Source organism: Dreissena polymorpha, chromosome 2, assembly GCF_020536995.1.
Source record: "Dreissena polymorpha isolate Duluth1 chromosome 2, UMN_Dpol_1.0, whole genome shotgun sequence".
NCBI classification, from domain to species: Eukaryota; Metazoa; Mollusca; class Bivalvia; order Myida; family Dreissenidae; genus Dreissena; species Dreissena polymorpha.
Window position 1 is genome coordinate 47,012,652 of NC_068356.1, and position 19,826 is coordinate 47,032,477.

Below are 19,826 nucleotides of genomic sequence, written 5' to 3' on the forward strand. Positions count from 1 at the left end.
AACACTAGTTCGTTTAACATTCAGGCTTCGGGATAAGCTGTTCTTTTCTCCACTACGACTACAAGGACACTTATGCCTATTAATACTGATAATCTACCGTTGTTTTCCGGTTAACATTATCAGATGACTTCGTGGATGGTCATTCTTCTGCACCAGATAGTTCCATTGTGACGCAGTTATATTATACCGGTCCCGATCACCGGACATCGGTCACCATTCATCGGTCATATCACCGATCACTGATCACCGGTCAGAATAAATGATGTCTCATCGCCATCGGATTGGATTTTTTTGGCATGATCTTCTTTTCCGAGCAGTGCTTGACATTGATAACAGACCATATGGATTCCACCATTTTTCGGTCTTTAACTGGTAACGTCACCGGTCATATTATGACTGGTCCGTTCACCGGGCTACAGTTACCGGTCATTGACCGGTCCGGTTCGGTCACCACTTACCAATTACCGGTATTCCACTGTGTTTTCATCGGTCAATTTTTAGTATCACGGGTATCGTCTACATTACATAGTTGTAAACCCCTGGCTATGATTGTATTGAATACTATATTTTATGGATTCAACAATCTACATGACTTTTTGTGTTTTTCAATACTGATGTTCTACTGGCGACGGTTACCAAATCATGCTATATCTGTTATTTGTACTTCTATCTCAACCGGCTACATGCAGACTACTGGTCTTGCAGATAGATCGGCTGAAGTGGGCTCAGAGACTAGCATTGAGGTCGAACATTACTATTTGACCTCTATTAATTTTATGTTCGAGACCCGAAGGATGAATTGTTTTAACCGCCTTTACCTGTCGGCTACAGACTTTGCAGTCAGTGTCACGGAACAGTTGGGACACATTAATGACGCTAGCAGGATTAGCAAGACGACATTTGTATCGACTTCTGCTTTTCTATTGCTCCTACGGCAGTGCATATTTTCAAGTTACTGGAATCAACAAGAGTTCCGATAGATACATAGGATTTCCTATCAGATTGACCGCATAGCGGCTACAGTCTTGTAGATGGCTTAGGACCTATTGAACTCAGATCTTAGATCCTAGGATCTGGAGGGACCTCAATCTTAAAGTTATTCTTCTATTACACTTCTGGCCATAACAGGCCGTCTTCCTATAACTGGTCGTATTCCTTTCGGAATTCGTCCCGGTTAGAAGTCTTGTAGTAAATGGATTAATCAAGTCAGAATTTAAGACTTCCATGCATTCTACCGGCAAGCGTGGACCCGCTTAAGGTTACCCCTAGGGTTTTCACTTTTCTGCCATCACACCTCCGATTCAGGAGGTACCACTATCAATCATATTTCCGTACTTCGCAAATCGATGACTTCGCGACCTGTATTATCCAGGATTTTAAAGGCGCCTGTTATTGGTTCAAGAAGAGGCTATATTCTGTAGATAGGTCATAAACTTATAAGTGTTAAACACTGTCCTATTCTACCAATTTTCAAGTGTGTTTGGAGTGGGAAAGTTCGGCTTGCCGTGGTTTCTTTGCCCACCCATCCTTGACAAATGGTTCCGGTCACCGGTCGGTATTTACCGGTCCGGTCACCGGTCCTTCTGCTGAGACGTCTTTTCTTACGTCCGTTTCAGCTTTATTTTTAAGATAATTGTATTAATCTCGGGATTATTTAATGACACAGATTTCCATCTTTTTGTCATTATTTACCACTATTCAGTGGTGTCTAGACTAGAAGATTATCTTGGCAAGAATATAGTTTATTCTACCACAACCTTCCTTACATCTTATACAGATGTGAGCAGATAAGGTTATGGACGATCACATAGAACAACATATCTTGATTTTCTCAATTATGTGGTATCCTAACGAATATCACCTGCACATCTACATCTTGAAAAGCGAAAATTCTGTTTAGCTGTTTTTCATTTACAACACATTTTCACGATTCCTTTGTAATGGTTTCAACTATCACACATCGGTCGTGGTTTACTTACAGACACGGAGGTGATCATATTATCACTCCTTGTAACTGGAAATCAGGAACTTATTCGTTCTTTGCAAGAACAACAAATTTTCTCTATCGTCTTTCTCATACCAGTTCGTCTCAACGCCCTGTTGGACGTTTTGTCCTGCAGTTCTTTCTTTCGAAATTATTTTTCCGTTGGGTTGAATAATGTAATTGCGCATGCGCGGCAGTGAAGTTGCAGACGAGTTGCATGGTGTACATAGTATATCAAAGAATGTTGTTTATCATCAAACGCTAGTTATTAGCGTTATGCGATCGTATAACGCAGTGTATACCGGTATGCTGAACAACGTCAACAATGCAGTTCACAGAAATCGATCCAGCAGGGTGTGCGATTGTTATACATTCGTCCATTGACATAATCTGGAATATCTTGCCTTCTTGGTGAGTTTTTGCAATAACTGAGTTTTTGCCATAATTTCATGAAATATACTTAATGAACCATGGTATTATGGTTCTACGACCTTTTAAAGGGATCTTTTCACGCTTTGGTAAATTGACAAAATTGAAAAAAGTTGTTTCAGATTCGTATTTTTTTGTTTTAGTTATGATATTTGTGAGGAAACAGTAATACTGAACATTAACCATGCTCTAATATAGCCATTATATGCATCTTTTGACGATTTTAAAACCTAAAAATTATAAAGCGTTGCAACGCGAAACGATTGAATAATTTGGAGAGTTCTGTTTTTGTCGTTAAATTTTGTGAAACTACGAAGATTGCTTATATAATGTATAAAATACGTCAAGAATGTGTACTCGGCGGAATAGCTCAGTCGGCTAGAGCGTTTTTACTTCAGGACTCCAGGGGTCACTGGTTCGAAACCTGCTTCGGGCAATGTTCTTTTCCTTTTTTTAATTTTTTTCTTGATTTTTTACTGGAGCTTTTACGATCCAATGTTTACATTTATCAATATAAAGCATTTAATGAATAAGTTAAAAAATGCCAAAATCTGTGAAAAGGCCCCTTTAAGTCTCCTGTACAATTATTTTCAGGAAACTTCTTCACAGGTCAAATATCATATCTCACTGAGACATATTTTTACTGATCCAAAACATGTGCCACTTCATGTCTGGCCATTAATAACTTTTAGTTATCTCTACAGAAGAACGTTTTTCTGTTAGAGTTTCAATCCTTGTTACTTGTGCAAGGATAATTCCATCAGAACTGTATAAAGGTTCTATGGAAATTCATTTTTTTACTGGGTAATTGAGAGCATAGTTATTACCTTAATCACTCTGCTAGATACATAGAGGTTTTTCTCATCTTTTTCTTGATGATAAGAAATTTGTTCTTTTCTTCATCAAAGGATAGAGATTATGCTTTCGTATACCTTGTTTTGTGTAAGTCATCGCAACTCTGTGCTGTCTTACCTATTTTGGAACTGATCCAAACTATGGAACGTCAACACTATGTTTTTCGTTCCTTTACCTTCTTAAGCGGTTTTGACTTGTGTAACATGTTGGGATGCTTAATGAGCTCCCTATGAACCTTTTTCATCAGGCTTATTAACAGTTCCAATATAATTTTAAGACGGTTTTCCTTCTTATTATGGCTTTTACCATATGGAGAAGTGAAATTCATGCTTTTTCTGTTGAATACGACCAATTCCAGTTGGATCTATTGTTGTTTTCACTTTGTTGTGTCAGCCAGGATTCCTTGCTTAATATCAAGTCCTCTATATGGCTTCTACCTTCAAGTTTCCAAGTTTTCTTAAACTGGTAGTCATGAAGATGAGGATAAACTTCTTTGGGCAATCAGGGCTTTGAAGTTCTATCTCAGCAGTGTTAGTCAGAAGTCCATTCGAGGTTCTCAAAGACACTCTTCATTTCCCCCAAAAAAGGGGGGGGGGAGATGTGTCTGCGGCTTCTATTTCTCGGGGTTAGACCTCGACTAAGGAAAGTTAATCTTATCCTATCTAAGGATTCATTCCTTTTTAGGATCTGACCGCATGAATTAAGAGCTCTGTCTGTTTTGTGGGCATATATTAATCACACCCCACTTTTTGACGTGCTCTAAGCTGTTTACTGGAGGAATCCGACCACCTTGTCATCTTTTTATCTTCGTTTTCTGAAGTGCCAACAATACAATTTGTATACGTTTGGGCTTGTTGTGGTTTCACTAACGGTAGTGTCTTCTTTACGACATAGACATATTACTCTGTCCGAGAAGTCATAACTAATACCGTTTTAACGAAGATTACTTGATATCATTAGCTGATAACCCTGTTTATGGGTTCTACTGTGTTGGGAAAATATATACGAACCTTCCCACCGCAGCTGCAAAATCAGCATACCATAACAGGTCAGTATTTATGACATTAAAACAAATTTTTTAAATAAAATTCATTTTAATTATTAAATACTTACCTGTTATCGGTAAGTCCCACCTCCCACCCCGCTATTCGATTAATATTTTTGTATATATATTGAAAGAATATTGAGGGTTGGTTACCGATTTTTGGCTAGGTTGCATTGCACTATGTTTAACCTGGCCTGTATTACGGTATTGAGGTGGCGGATTCCCAGTTAAAATTCCGGATGAGTTATTTCCCCTTGGAAAGTATAAGCATACGATAACAGGTAAGTATTTAATAATTAAAATGAATTTTATTTAAAAAATTTGTTTTAATCTGAAATACACGGGTTTTAACAATACTATAAAACAAAGGCCTGTTTTTATCCCCCGCCAGAGGCGGAGGGATATTGTTTTGGCGTTGTCCGTCCGTCCGGCTGTCCGTCCGGCTGTCCTTCCATCCGTCCGGCACTTTTGTGTCCGGAGCCATATCTTGGAAGTGCTTTGGCGGATTTCATTGAAACTTGGTATGAGTATATATATGCATAAGAGGATGATGCATGCCAAATGGCATTGTGCACCATCTGTTATAAACAGAGTAATGGCCCTTTGTATCTTAAAAAAATGCTTTTTACTATAGGCACTTTTGTGTCCGGAGCCATGTCTTGGAAGTGCTTTGTTGGACCTTATTTTTGTAAATAGGTTTTTATGCCCTCCTTTAAAGAAGGTGGCATGTCTCACCGTCTGCACTGTCTTTCTGTGAGTTTTTGTGAAACTTCCCATCTCAGCCATGGATTTGCCATACATTGATTGATTTTTTACTAACATATCACAAATGTCAACCATTACATGGTCATGACTGGTCATGTGAAAAACTTATCTCCTTACATCATAGCTTGAGAATTCCTATTGCAGCCAAAACTGTGCTGTATATTGTTGGATTTTAAGTAAAGTGGTACACAAGTAAATCCTCAAACAACGGGTGGCATGTAACACCTTACCCCCTTCCAGTACAGGTCATGGTCACACAAGTTCTCAGTTCAAATTGGCCATAAAAAAGCATGTCTTGACGGTAAATTCATAATGCAATTTTTAAATGATTTACCACAGATAACCGCCACATGTATATAGTTAAGAGATTCGTCTTGCCTCAAAGGTCAAAGTTTCATTTAGATGTAACATTCCACCATAAAATATCTTGAATTTGCCAGTCTCACTCATATCTAAGCCATGTATAGATTAACTTAAAAAATAACTTTGCATAAATGTGTATTTATCACATAACATGTTGGGTGTAACAACCGACGCCCTTCCCTAAAGGTTAATAGCACACAAACAGGTCAAAAGCCATGCTTGTTTTAGACTTAAAGCCTCACACCTTATTTGGCAAATTAAATTAAAGTATAATTAAGAAACATATTTTCTCTCTACCAATTAGAATATATCTGGTGGTTACAATGTAGAAATCCATCTTTTTGGGGCTTTAAAACTTAAAAGTAATCGTGCTTGTCGAACTGAATGGACGTAAACGTCTAGAAATCGTACTTCCGGTTTTAAAAGTGGTACCGTTGGAAAATAATAAATTGCATGCTAACTAGGCTATAGATATATGACAATTTTGCACACTTTCAAATTTCATCTATATGTATTGATTAACATGTATTTTATTTCAAAGTCAGAGGCGAGGTGTGTGGCTTTAAATGGCATGTTGGGACATTATGTCATGTTGTCTAAGGAACCTACCGGTAGTTTTCCTAAACATAAACTTGGCAAATATAAATGACAAATATGAAGTATAATATATCTCTTTGGTATGCTAAAAAATAAACTTTGTCTGTGTTGGGATTATAAAAACAATTGCTATAGTTTGATAATATTCCTCAAATTATATTGTTTTAATATAAAGAATACAAAAGTTACAAAGTTGTTTCAATGCTTTTAGATTCCAATCAAAACACAAAGTCTGGAACTGCTGATCGGCTATCACCGCAAGAGCTGCCATCTCATGGGGAATCTAAGATCAGTACTGACCAGCCATTCACCAGTCCAGTGAAGGCACGGAATGTCAACAAGAAGACACCAGTCCTGACAGAATCCAAACTCTCTAGGTGGAAGAGGCACAAATCAAATGAACAGCAAGCAACACAGTCGGAGAGCACTTCACCAGTAATAGTCTCTGAGATGGACGCGTCTGTTGTACCCACAATAGTTAAAACAAGCACTATAATTAAAGATACCACTGAAAATTTGTCATCAAATGCAAAGACTTTAGAAACACCCTCAAGAACTCCACACGTGACAGAGAGTGAACCCCCCACTGTTGTGTCAGCCCCAGCAATAAAGAGGCAGGCCTCTGAACAACCGGTCACTGAAAGGTACAAATGTGTTGACTTCTTTAATGAAAGCGTCAAAATTATATGCTTGCTAGTTTTGTTGTGTTTTTTTTACAAAATAATCCTGCGACAAAATTGTTTGCTTGCTAGTTTTTGTTGTTCTTTTTAACAAGATAATCCAGCTAAAAATGGATGTTCCAGAGAGTTACACCTTATATCTATTCAGAAAAAAAAGCTACAATTCATTGAATAATAAAAAACTTCGTTTCATGTTGGATGACCATTATGACAAATGAATGATTTTGTTCACAAACCAAAAGTAATGATACGTTTTTTGTAAACTTAAAGAGTGCCTGATGAGAAACAAATGTTTATCATACATTTTCATTGTTTAGTCCTTGCTTTTTTTTCAATTCAATAGGAATTAATACCTTATAGAGCGTCCAAAATTTTCTCTGATGCTTTACATCAATCTTGTTTGCAGTAAAAATGAATTAAATATTTCAAAGAAAGTTAGTTTTATTGCTGAAAATATCCGTTTGACAGTAATTGAGTAAATAAGTTTGACATTGTTGTTGGAACACCACTCTTCTAAAGTTGGTATTGTTTATAATAACAGTGTATCCAAAGAAAAGAAGGCCAAGCTGTCAGTCACGTTGGATTTGGACGATGATCTGCTGAATCTCAGTGACGATGATTTCCAATTGGATGAAAATCAAGACCACGATGAACTTATGAAAGAAATTGATGAACTTTTGTCATAGCATGCTTTTACATTGTTACTGATGTATTGGCATTTTAATGCATGTCACATAATGAATGTCTATACATTGATTGGTGAGTTATTGTAAACATATGGTAAATAAGAATGTTATTTTTGTTTAAAAATGTTAAGTAAACAAACACCATATTTATTTCAAAAGTATGTACATGTGTAAATGATTGCATCAAGAAGTGCTTATGATGAATAAAGCTAAAGAAGTCATGTACTTGTTAAGTATTCATTATTTGTTCGTATTCATGTCAAAGATTTGTTCATCTACAAATACAGTGCTTGATACACCGGTATATTTTAGCAGCATTGTTTTCTCTTCTTTTTGGTGTACTACATTATAAACCTGTAATAAATTGAAAGTAACCTCATAGTTTAAAGGAGAAAAAATGAAAAGTGCAATGTTTTGCTTATGTAAATGAAGTTGCAACATTTAAATAACGAGTAAAGCAAAATACTCCCACTTGAATTTGTCCAACTTGTCAGATTTGATCTGGAAGACCTATTGATAACCCCCGCCCCTCTTAAAAGAAAGGAAGTTTAATGCTCTGTACCACGGGGTTGTCAGATATTCTTTAGGAAATGTCTAAAAGACTGATGTGTATTGATTACTATAGCGCTTGTCCGTAAAAATGAGTAAAGGTCGCTGTGCGTTTGTTCAACGACGCTCACTAAAACGTTCACAGCTGAATGCCATGTTCATGTCAACTGTTACTTTAAGTTGTAACGCCAGGATTGAATCGGAAAGACACATTGGGCAATTTCTGTTAAAAAACTGTGAATGTTTATGTTGATGTAGTTTTTACAAATGTTAAAAGATTGCCTTATTTGTTCTTAGACGCAAAACTAGAGAGTTTATTTGACTCGTCCAAATATGAAACATATAGTGTATAAATCATTGCTAGAAATAGTAAAATATCTCGCTTAAAAGAATGTCAGACGTTTCCACCCCAAACCGTTTCCTCCCAAGACGTTTCCTCCCCAGACATTTCCACACCAAAATGTTGAGATTTTGGGGTGGAAACGTCTGCACTATATTGTTATAATTATTGAAAATGACAAAAAAAAAATCTAATGGGCCTTTTAGGGTAATTTAAAAGAAATAAATAGATCAAATTAAGTGATAAAAAATTAAAATATTAATACAAAAATAGAAAAAATATTGGGTATTACAAATAATATTTCACTTGTATATGATTATATAATTAAAATAACAATAATTTTATAAATAAAACTTAAAACCATTCATTACTCAAAATGTGTTAATGTGAACTTACGTTATAGCCAATTAAGAACCATTTGAGGTGTTTCTTTGATGTGTAAGTTGTTTATATGTAATTAATGCCATCACATGCGTTCTTAATATATTAAAACATGTAATAAGTATTTTTTTTCTCTCAAATTGTATATATAAACTGAAGAAATTAATGCAGATTAATTACATGCTTATATGGTTTTCGGATGATAACTCAAGAACGCTTACGCCTAGGACCATGAAACTTCATGGGTACATTGATCATGACTTGTAGATGACCTCTATTGATTTTCAGGTCAAAAGGTCAAGGTCACAGTGACCCGAAATAGTAAAATGGTTACCGGATGATAACTCAAGAATGCTTACGCCTAGGATCATGAAACTTCATAGGTACATTGATCATGACTGGCAGATGACCCCTATTAATTTTCAGGTCAAAGGTCAAGGTCACAGTGACTTGAAACAGTAAAATGGTTTCATGATGATAACTCGAGAATAATTAGGCCTAGGATCATGAAACTTAATAGGTACTGACTGGCAGATGACCCATATTGACTTTCAGGTCAAAGGTCAAGGTCACAGTGACAAGAAACGTATTCACACAATGGCTGCCACTACAACTGACAGCCCATATGGGGGGCATGCATGTTTTACAAACAGCCATTGTTTATCAGAGACGTAGATCTACGTCTCTGATTTTATAAATAATAAGTAATAATTAAAAAGAGAATAAATATCTGTATCAAACCTAATATTTTTGTTACTTTCATGCTTTTTTGATTGCCCCATTTATATGGAAAACAAATTAATTTTACAAAACAATTTATAAATATTAACCCATATAATCATGAATAATAAGATCAAATGTCACCAAAAACCATCTAATTATCATTAATTAATCCAATATAAAAAGCACCAACATACCTTATTATCTTTTCTTAATCCAATACCAAAAGTCCGCATGTCAATTATTTTGGGAAGGAAACGTCTTGGGAGGACACGGTTTGGGAAGGAAACGGTTTGGGATGGAAACGTCCACAGTAAGGAAATGGTTTGGGGTGAAAACGTCTGGTGACCGCTTAAAATACCTTTATATTACAGAAAAGCAATTGCAAATTTAAGATGTTCCAACCGCACGTTTTTTTAATTGAAATTGGACGACATCTTGGAATAGAACGTGATCCAAGGTACTGTACACATCGTCTAAATGTACAAAACACTTGTGGTACTGAAAACGAATTGCATGTATTTTTTAATTATTATAAGTTTCATGAAGAACGTAGCATTAACCGTTTTCTTGGTGTAGTGGAAACAGAATATATCGATTTTATTAATCTGATGAAAACGAAAAATGATCCGACATTGAAGAACAATGCATTATATATGTGTTTCTTAATGAGAAAAGTATAAACATAAAATTATCCACAACTAATACATGTACATAGTGACATGTCTGTTTATTGTATTTTGGACATGTGGCCTTTAATTACGAAATAAATAGTCTTGCAAATTGTAGATAGTGTTTAAAGGGAGATTGTACGATTTTTATAGGTGTTAAATTGTATAAAAATATATAACAATAACACAAAATAGGCAACAAAAATTATACACTGAAGACTAATTAAAAAAAATGTTGCAAAAGATAACTTAGCGCCCCGAGCCGATTGTGACTAAGATATTTCGTACATATTTTCCTACAATAACCGAAGCATTCGTCTTTTTATTAGGATCGGAGTTAGTGTGCGTGTGTCGTATGAATAGATATCGTTGTTGGAAATTAAAACGATCCGTTAATAAAATTGTGTCTTTGTGTCGTATGAACGTATCTGCACGTACACTTAATTTAGACTCGCATCGTACATGCATGATATACATGCTGTCGAATTCGACTCTACAGATATTTTCTATTTCTGAATTAAATATCTGGCACATTTCGCATTTTCGACGCATGTTCTTTTTAACTTTTATTTATATTGAAATATATGTAGATTCTATAATAAGTTTTTTTACACATTTTATATAAATTCATAAATATTTGACAAACTCGTATAATCAACCTTTAAGAACGAAATTTTAACTGCGAGGAAGAAATATGTATTTTTGTCTTGGCATATTCCATAATTACTCTACGTAATCGGAGACTCAAATTTTTTGGCCATCCCAGTTTTTCGCCAACATATATTTTGTTTTCTGAGTCTAAATTTTCTGACAAACGGATTTTCGTCCGAGATAAATTACTCTAAATTTTCGGACAGTTTATTTTATAATGCTATTTTACCGGATTTCTGCCCAGTTGCGCTTATCTTGTGGCGCTTCGATCATGCGTTTTTACACAGATTAAAAATTTAAGGAAACTAAACCTGGTAGACGAATGGTCCATAACAATTGTGTTGTTGGGTTAATAACTACGTACCGGTATACCGGTATTTAAAGCTCTTCATACTATGCGGAATGTTATTTTAAAAGCGCATGCTTTTATTCGTTGATTCAAGTGACGCCTTACTCATTGCATACCAATATCCAATCGTCAATGCAATATTGTAGTCTCTCTTAAGTCTCGAAACCTGCATAGTTTGTTTCGGACACCTGTCTTAAAAAAGTTTTTGTATCTTAATTTTCGGATACGAAACCAATGTTGTGTCTGAAAACTAAACAGTATTTACGGTATACTCAGTGACGTAGCGACAGTATTCGGCGTCCGGGCACAATGTATAAAATGTGCAACTTCCCCCTCCCCCTACTCACTGTGAAACATCGGTGCCATTGAAATATAAGAGCACATTAGTCGATACATGTTGACGACGGACAAAGGCGATCAAAAAGCTCACGATTAGTACGCTGTGCTCAGGTGAGCTAAAAAGACACAACAAGAAGATAATTTGGAGAAAATCACAACGACAACAAAAATTATCTTAACGGTTAGTCTATATAAACAGCCACCCATTCCAAACAAATCATCATACTCAATTGATTTGTCTCGCCTTCAATTTTGTCAATGACAGCATCAGAGTCTAATTTTCAACGGTTTCCTTCTCTATACTGAGAAGTACACAATTACAGAGACGATCTTGTCCCATCGATGATTATAGATATAAGAGAATGAGCTTCAGCTTTCTGAATCAACGCTCTCAACCGGCTATCGATACTGCCATGTAAAAGAATTAGCTGAGCAAAGCGGAAATTGGGAAAGACATCATCACCATACCACATATTCAAAGACATAAGTCCAAAGGTGTCGATGGTAAGGCATCACCCCTCGTAGTAAGTAAGTTTTTTTCAGTCTGGAATCTTTTTAAATAGTTCGTCGCATTCTACAACAGTGTCATACAAATTTGCTAAATCAAAGCAATTTGTGCGAAGCGTATTCAAATCTTTGATTGTAACAAGATTGCGAACATCAGTAAAAACCCAAATTTTTAGTTTTAGTCATTAAGGTGAATGAGTCTAGTTGTTACTTCCTCTTGAGATCTATCTAAAGCAATCGTAATTACGCACAAAATCTCCTCTTCTGTAGAAAGCCCGGCATATCGTGCCAATCATTTACGCATCCGTTTCCTTCTCGTGGTTTGTCTTTGAAGTTCAATCCCTCATTCTTCACATCCTATTTTTGTACTGTCACGCAACCCATAACGCGTTGAGTTTAAATTGGTATTTCTAATGCTTAAAGATCAGATGCTGCATCCTTGAAATTCATGATAGGATCATGAAGACGTTTTTAAACCTGACCAATTATTCCTAGAATGTCGTTCCAAAAATAGATTGCCGGTAACACGAGGAAATTGAATTCCGGAACATTCACAGGCAACCTGTCTGAATCAGTTCAAGTGTCATTTGACAGATTCGTGTTTTTATAGTTCCTCTAGCAATTCCACTATTTCCCTTAATCCCTTAAAGATTGCCTTAACAGCTTCAAATCTCGCCCTCCGTCAGGATTCATATTCCCGCGTAACAGTGATCGTAATAACTTTATGGTCATTTGTCCTTTTTCCACAGCATAACTTACACGAAATACATGAGACCTGAATGTTTATTTGTGGCTACAATTTGTTAACTTTACATGATCAATAAATTTCGGTAATGCTTTTCGGATCAATGGAGCCTTACTTACAACTATTCTACTAAGGCGAGCGTCCAATGAATTTCTCACAATCGTCCTTGAAAAAAGCAAAAGCATCTCTATTAAAAAGCAACTCCAACACGAATATAATAAACCCTCTTCAGGCGCCCCTCATGTTGGCAACCGGTTCAAATTGCCTTCCATGCCTCTCCCTCGTCACGTCCCTGTGTGTACCGCTTAAGCTTGTATTTTAACTCCTCTGTAACTATCTGGTAACTATCCCTCAATATTTAACAGCTGAATGCCATTCAATGTGTAGATGATTTGGTACGATTCTGATCCTTTGTATGTGTTTTCTACTTTAGAATACATATGCCTGAACTTTTGCGTTTTCAACTCCTCTTTATATACTAGGTGGATCATGCTCAAACGTTCAAAGGTGAATGTTCTTAATGTGTAGATGATCAAGCAAAAGGAATTAACGCGACTAAATTATCAGAATTATAGCACTCAGTCTGTTGTTCCACTTACAAATATAATCCCCTAGTGTTTGTGTTTTAACTTCCATTTAATGACTAGATGAACCTACGTTCACTAATGAATCTTTATGTATCGCTGTTCTTAGAGAAAAGTATTTTAGCTGCAACACGTTTTGGCAAAAAAGTGGCCATTTCTTCTTCCAATATAGAACATATAGTCCCGAAGTTTAGTGTTTAAACTCCTCTTTAAATACGTGTTGGCGTTTGCTCAAACTTTAACACTTTCATGCCCTCAATGTTTATGTGATAGTTATGAAATGAATTTAGAATGCGACCAGATTTGGTAAAATTAACACCCTTTGTCTTTTTGTCCACTACAAAATATGTAGTTGCAAAATTACTATTGTTTAAACTCCCATTTAACTTCATGGTTAAAAATTTCACAGCTTAATGAAATTGAGCAATGTGTATGTGATCGTTATAAAGGATTTGAGACTAGTTTTGCGGATTAATGCTCATTTGTACTTTTTTGGTCGATTAGTCGATTTGTCTAGATATTTCAGTATTTCGCCAAATGAGATGGAATCCATGCGTAGGAAGTGGCCGCTTTTGTGGCGCTAAGAACAGGATGTGGCGTCAAAACAAAGGCTAAACATAATTAAAAAAAAACCATATGAAACGGTATCACCCTCTAGATTTCTCCATCGTTATTTAAACACTTCAGTTCGTTAGCACGACATCGGAATAATCGTCTTCTAATTTGAAAATGCATCTCCAAAAACAGTTGCGCCAATGATTAACGGCCGTGAAAACAGGTCTTATGTAAACTGCGGATTCGCGGCCCCGAACCAGCCTGCGCATTCTCGCATTCAGGAGCTACCCTGTCCCGAATATTGCCACGGTATGTTTGGTGTCTAATAAGCGACTATGGTTACTCTAATGTTTCAATAAACCGTAAGCCTAACGATTGAGAACAATATCATCTCGAACACGTTGACCACCACTCTGAATAAGAACTTGTGGAGGATTCCGAAATTATACCGAAATGTATCACGAATGACCACTTGATTGATATGTAGCTCGGCTGTCCTGAAAGAGGCCGAGAAGTGGACTGGATTACCAGCTTCTGACACTAGATCTAATTGGATTAGTTAGGGCACCGAAGAAAAATCGCAAAACAACAACAACAACGCGTGATGTTTTTAGCCCTTGAAAATAAACGTTTACAATACGATTGAACTTAGTTTTAGAAATCGGCCTATTATTATTATTCCAGATATAATGTGATGAGATCGACATAAACTTAATTTAATGAATTGTATTACTTTGTTCTATTCTTTGTTTACAAGAATTGCGACACCTGGGTTTCGCTAGATAGAGTGGGGAGTCTTAACGGGGCCTTTTCACAGATTTTTGCATGCATTGAAGCTTGTCATTAAATGTTTTGTATTAATTTAAACATTGGACATACAAATCTCCAGTAAAAAAAACAACAAAAATACTATATATAAAAAAAGAAAATAAGATACCCTCAACTGGGCTCGAACAACTGACCCCTGGAGTCCTGGAGTAAAAAGTCTTTCGCTTAGATCACTCGGCCAACCGTGCTCATGATTTAAGAGTATGTATTTTTTACTTTATATAAGCAATCCTCGTAGTTTCACAAAATATGACGACAACAACAGAACTTTTCAATTTATTAAATCGTTTAACGGAGCAACGCTTTTTAATTTTCAGGTTTTTTAATCGTCAAAAGGTGCATGTAAAGGATATTTTAGAGCATGGTAAATGTTCAGTATTACCATTTCCTCTCAAATATCATAACTAAAACGAAAATTTGCGAATCTGGAAATACTTTTTTAATTTTGTCAATTTACCAAAACGCGAAAAGGCCCCTTTAAGTGGTTAACCAGACTCGCCCAGACGAAGCTCATAACTTGGGTTTTTATTATTTACATAAAACACCGATAATATCTGATCTGGTCATTAGTAATAAAAGCGACCCAGTGTCAAGCAAACTTATCCGTGCCATTTTACATGTATATTAATGCAACAATCCAAGAAAATGGTCGGGGAGTTAATTTTTATTTATCCAACTTACATGTGCCCTTACCTTTACAGATTTTAAACTCTGTTAATCAAGGTTTCGTTGATGTGTTATAAGATATGAATGTTCTAAAGTTGTATCAGTTATGTGTTTATGCCCTATCCTCCGGGATCTATTGATGCCGAAAGTCATATAGCATTGGCCTGTCCGTTCATCCATCATCCTAGAAGACATGTTTAATTTAACGTCAATAATGCTTTTTACAAAGAAATTATACTTACAAGTATGCTGTTTTAACACCATCAATATACCCATATCACCCGTTTTGCTACGGGCCGTGACATTACTCTTGGTCCAAATGATTCGCTAATCTAAAATTACGCATTTCGCCTTTCATCATTACTGCTCGCTACAGCGCTAAAATATCTAAATAAATGTCATGTATAAGAACTCTCAACTCTCCCACATTACATAACCTTCTTCGACATTGACATTTATCTACTTTAGGACTGAGACTTATTCAGAAGGTCACCATTCATGGTGAATTCATGTGGACTGCTTGATTTGTTTTCCTTTAATTTGACCATTTTTGACATTTAAATTAACGCCATTATGCAAACATAGTTTGAATCACATAGCTTATATGGTACACCCATTCAGATTTGTTTTTAGCGATACATAAGTATTTAAGCATATAATACACAGCAAGCATTCATAATAATTGACTTAATAATTGGCTGTCTTGGGAGTGCTTTTGTCTGTCGTGTGAATTTTGTGATAAATTAATTTTTGTCATTGTAAAAGAAAATGCTACACACGATCTTCTGTAATAATTATGCATTAATAATAATAAATAATAATTAAATAATTATAAATAAGTTGCTGAATGAATATTAGATTTACGTGATGTATGAATATTTGAAAGTATATATATATATTGTCATCATGAACATGCAAAAATTAAATACAGCGTTTTTGTTTAAATACAACAAGACTAATAGAGACTTTGTTATATAACATTATATTATGATGACAACTCAAATAACGGATAACGTTGCTTTTGCGCGACTGATGAAATAAAAGGGCGCGTAAACAACGTTGACGCCGGAAATTCACGACGTCATTTCCGTTCATAATAAAACATCTGTAAATAAAAAATGGCCGCTGATGAAGACCGTGAGGTCGAAAGCTTCGGCAAAAATTAAATACAGCGTTTTTGTTTATATATATATATATATATATATATATATATATATAGATATATATATATATATATATCTATATATATATATATATATTATATATATATATACCTATATATATATATATATATATATATGTATATAGTTATATATATAGTTATATATAGTTTATATCTAACTATATATATAAAACTATATATATATATAACTATATACTATATATATAACTATATCTATATATATAACTATATATATATATATATATATATATATAACTATATATATATATATATATAACTATATATATATAGTTTCAGATTGGGTAAAATGGTGGGTCAAACGTCCATTTTACCGCCGTATTGTTGGGTCTTTAGCGATTGTCGGGTCCCAAAGTCGATTATCGGGCACTTGGACCCGACAGTTGAAGACCCACTTAATAAAAGGCTGCTTAACATCCTCATGACTATTTTTTAATTCAAATTTGCGTATGTAATTTTACTCGAATTGTCGGGCCTATATCTCCCATTCGCAAACTTTAGATCAAACTCCTCACGGCAGTTACTTCCCTTGGGCATCTTCTAGAATAAGGGAGGCCACTGAGCCCTTTTCGGAAAGTCGCATATCTCCCCTGAGTATTCTCCGGAATTGGAGGTTCTCAATCGCTGGCATTCGGTACCCCTCGCAGATTATCATAATACTTATCCGATGTTTGACGGAAAGGGCCGAGAATGTGCGATTGAATCGCTGGGTAGTATTGATTTCCAGTAACAATGGCGTCGAATGAGAAAGAAAACGATCGTTATCTGTCTGACATCGAAATTGACAAATTAAGTGTTGCACAATTGAAGGATTATTTACGATTTCATAATCATTATGTGTCAGGGAATAAGAATGAACTTGTCTTGAGGACAAAAGGCGTACAAAAGCTAGGATTAAATGATCGACAGCTGCACAGGAATGCGGAAGTAAATTATGAAAAAAGGAAAACAGAAAAACTTTTTACGCCACTCGGTGAAAAGCTGCCACATCCAGATGTATTAAAAACGTTGAGTAGTGACTTAATGGACTTTCCTACATTAATAGATAGTGACATCTACAATTATTTTGTGCTGAAAATGAACACACAAAAACAATTGAGATCAAAAAATTGTATTATGTTTACAGACATAAACACAGTATTTTGTACCATGACATAAGTGACAAATGGGAACATTGTTTTGTTAAATGCAAAGTATTACCATCACTACCGAGTGCAAATGTGAAAGAAAACCCAGATCACAGTGTGTGGCTCTGTCTGTCAAAGGTCACTGGACAGGTTCATTCAGCGGAATGTAATTGCACAGCCGGGTGAGTGTACACAGTTTTTCATATAAGTTCTTGCAATATTGAAACGAGGTTATAAATAATTTATCAAGAGACATGCCTCTGTTACAATCCTAGTTGCAATAATCCAACTCCCAGCTATATTTACCCTCTGGGTTGTGAGGTGTACGAATGTACTCATAAACCCTCAGAGCATTCAAGAAGAACTAGTAGTTACGATCCCCGAATCGGCATTATACCAATCATTTTCATAGATCTATATACTGGTCACAAGCTATTCTCGGGATGGACCAGTTTCTGGGAAATTTTCATCAAAATTTAGATGCTCGAGCAAAAAAAAAAGTGCAGTTTGAAAGTATGTCTAATTATTATGTTTATATATTTTCAGGAGCGGAGAAGCATGTATCCATATTGGTGCATTTATGTATGCCCTTTCTGATCTCACTGCTAAAAAGAAGGACGGCACTCTAAGATCAACCTCAAAAAAATGCGTGTGGGACAGATTTAATAATCCCCGGAAAAGAAAGCGAACGCCTAAAAAGTCTAGCGAATTTACATTTCGGAAACATACCTTTGAGTCAAAATTAGAGCCAGTCGAAAATAACACCAGAAAAGAACTTCTTGCGATTTCTGTAAATGAGAACAGTTTCCGTTCAAAACTCGAAAATATGCAACCCAACAGCTGGATGGCTTTTGAACTTTGTAGAAGAGAAGGAAGAGGTGAAATTACCAAAGTTTATAGAAATTGGATATAACTTTAGTGATAGCGTAGATCTGAATAGTGAAACTGTGAAGGATAAAATGTCGAAAATGATGGATATGCTACAAATGGATGAACTTGAATGCCAAAGTATTGAAAAATTAACCAGAGGTCAGGGAAAGAACGTACTTTGGGAAGATGAAAGAAAATTACGTGTAACTGCATCCAATTTTGGTGAAGTAATTTTACTGAAACAAGAGACTGAAAGATTTAAAAGAAATTGAGTGCAATCTTTAAAGAATAGTAACAAATATGAATTTAAGATCACAATTGTGAATTTCTCGCAAGCTTACCCTTGCTCCTAGAATATGTTTTTATAATTTTGATGTCTCACTTTTCTCTAGAGATTAACCCTTTACTTCTTAAATATGTATTTTCAAGCTTTTGTAGTTCCTTAAAAAGTTAAATGTAATAAAGTACCTTTATTACTAAATTTAAGTTTTAAAGGCTTCATTTCCAACCCTTAAATACTGATGAGCAGCAAACAGTATAAAACCTGAACAGACTGCGAGTTACTAGCATGCTGTTCTGGTTTTATGCTGTTTTCACTGTGCTTCCAAGTGGAATAGGGTTAAATAACAAAAGTTAACGCCAGATCAGAAAATAATTTAAGTAACAACAGTACAGGACATCATTGAGGTCCCTCCTTTTTTATGTTTCAATAGTCATTTAGCTCTACAAAGCATATAAATATTGTACATAAAAGTGTATGAATGTATAAATATTTATCAACTGTTCATATTATGAATTTTACAGTAGTACATGTAGAATGCTTTTCAACGATTTGTGTACGGTTCATTAATACCATCACAACGTGATTGTCAATTGTTATTCCGCTAAATTGATTTGCTCTTAAAATGATAAATCATAAAAAGAACTTTTGCTATGTTATTATCCATCACTTATTACCTTACCTGTGTTTGGAGAAAAACCGAAGGGTTTACGATAATAATCTGTTTCAAAATGTTAAAATGATATGAAATTAATGAGTGGCAAGCATGAACCAAATTAAGAAAATCAACACAGAGGTATCAACAGCTGCATCTTATTAAAAATCTGTGCACAATGCTTTTTGTCCAAGTATAGATCATTTCAGAACCCCATTGAGTTAATAGACACCTTGGAAGCTTTGCTGGTATGACTTCTGCTTTACATCTGACAAGTACTCTGCAGGTGTTGCTACTTGTATCAGAAATCTTGGTTTTAAACAAGAGCTGTCACCATAGGATGACTTATGCCCCCTATATACGCTTGATAGAAGTTATGAGCATTTTCCCAAACCTAAATGCAT

At 35.3% G+C, this 19,826-nt stretch overlaps 1 protein-coding gene and 1 long non-coding RNA gene across 5 annotated transcripts in view; both read left to right on the plus strand.

Annotated features, from left to right (window-relative positions):
- The window catches only part of LOC127866930 (E3 ubiquitin-protein ligase RBBP6-like), a 46,371-nt gene extending 38,746 nt beyond the window's left edge, over positions 1 to 7,625 (plus strand). For all 4 annotated transcript variants that reach the window (XM_052407795.1, XM_052407796.1, XM_052407797.1 and 1 more), the window contains 2 exons: positions 6,250 to 6,682; positions 7,260 to 7,625. In XM_052407795.1, the coding sequence (XP_052263755.1) occupies positions 6,250 to 6,682; positions 7,260 to 7,404 (578 nt within the window). In that variant the 3' untranslated portion in view covers positions 7,405 to 7,625. The remainder of the gene's footprint in view (positions 1 to 6,249; positions 6,683 to 7,259) is intronic.
- Positions 7,626 to 16,858: 9,233 nt separating this feature from the next.
- On the plus strand, positions 16,859 to 19,412 carry LOC127866931 (uncharacterized). Its single transcript, XR_008043166.1, has 2 exons — positions 16,859 to 17,799; positions 18,164 to 19,412. It is a non-coding gene; the product is annotated as an uncharacterized LOC127866931 (long non-coding RNA).
- The last annotated feature ends 414 nt before the right edge of the window (positions 19,413 to 19,826 follow it).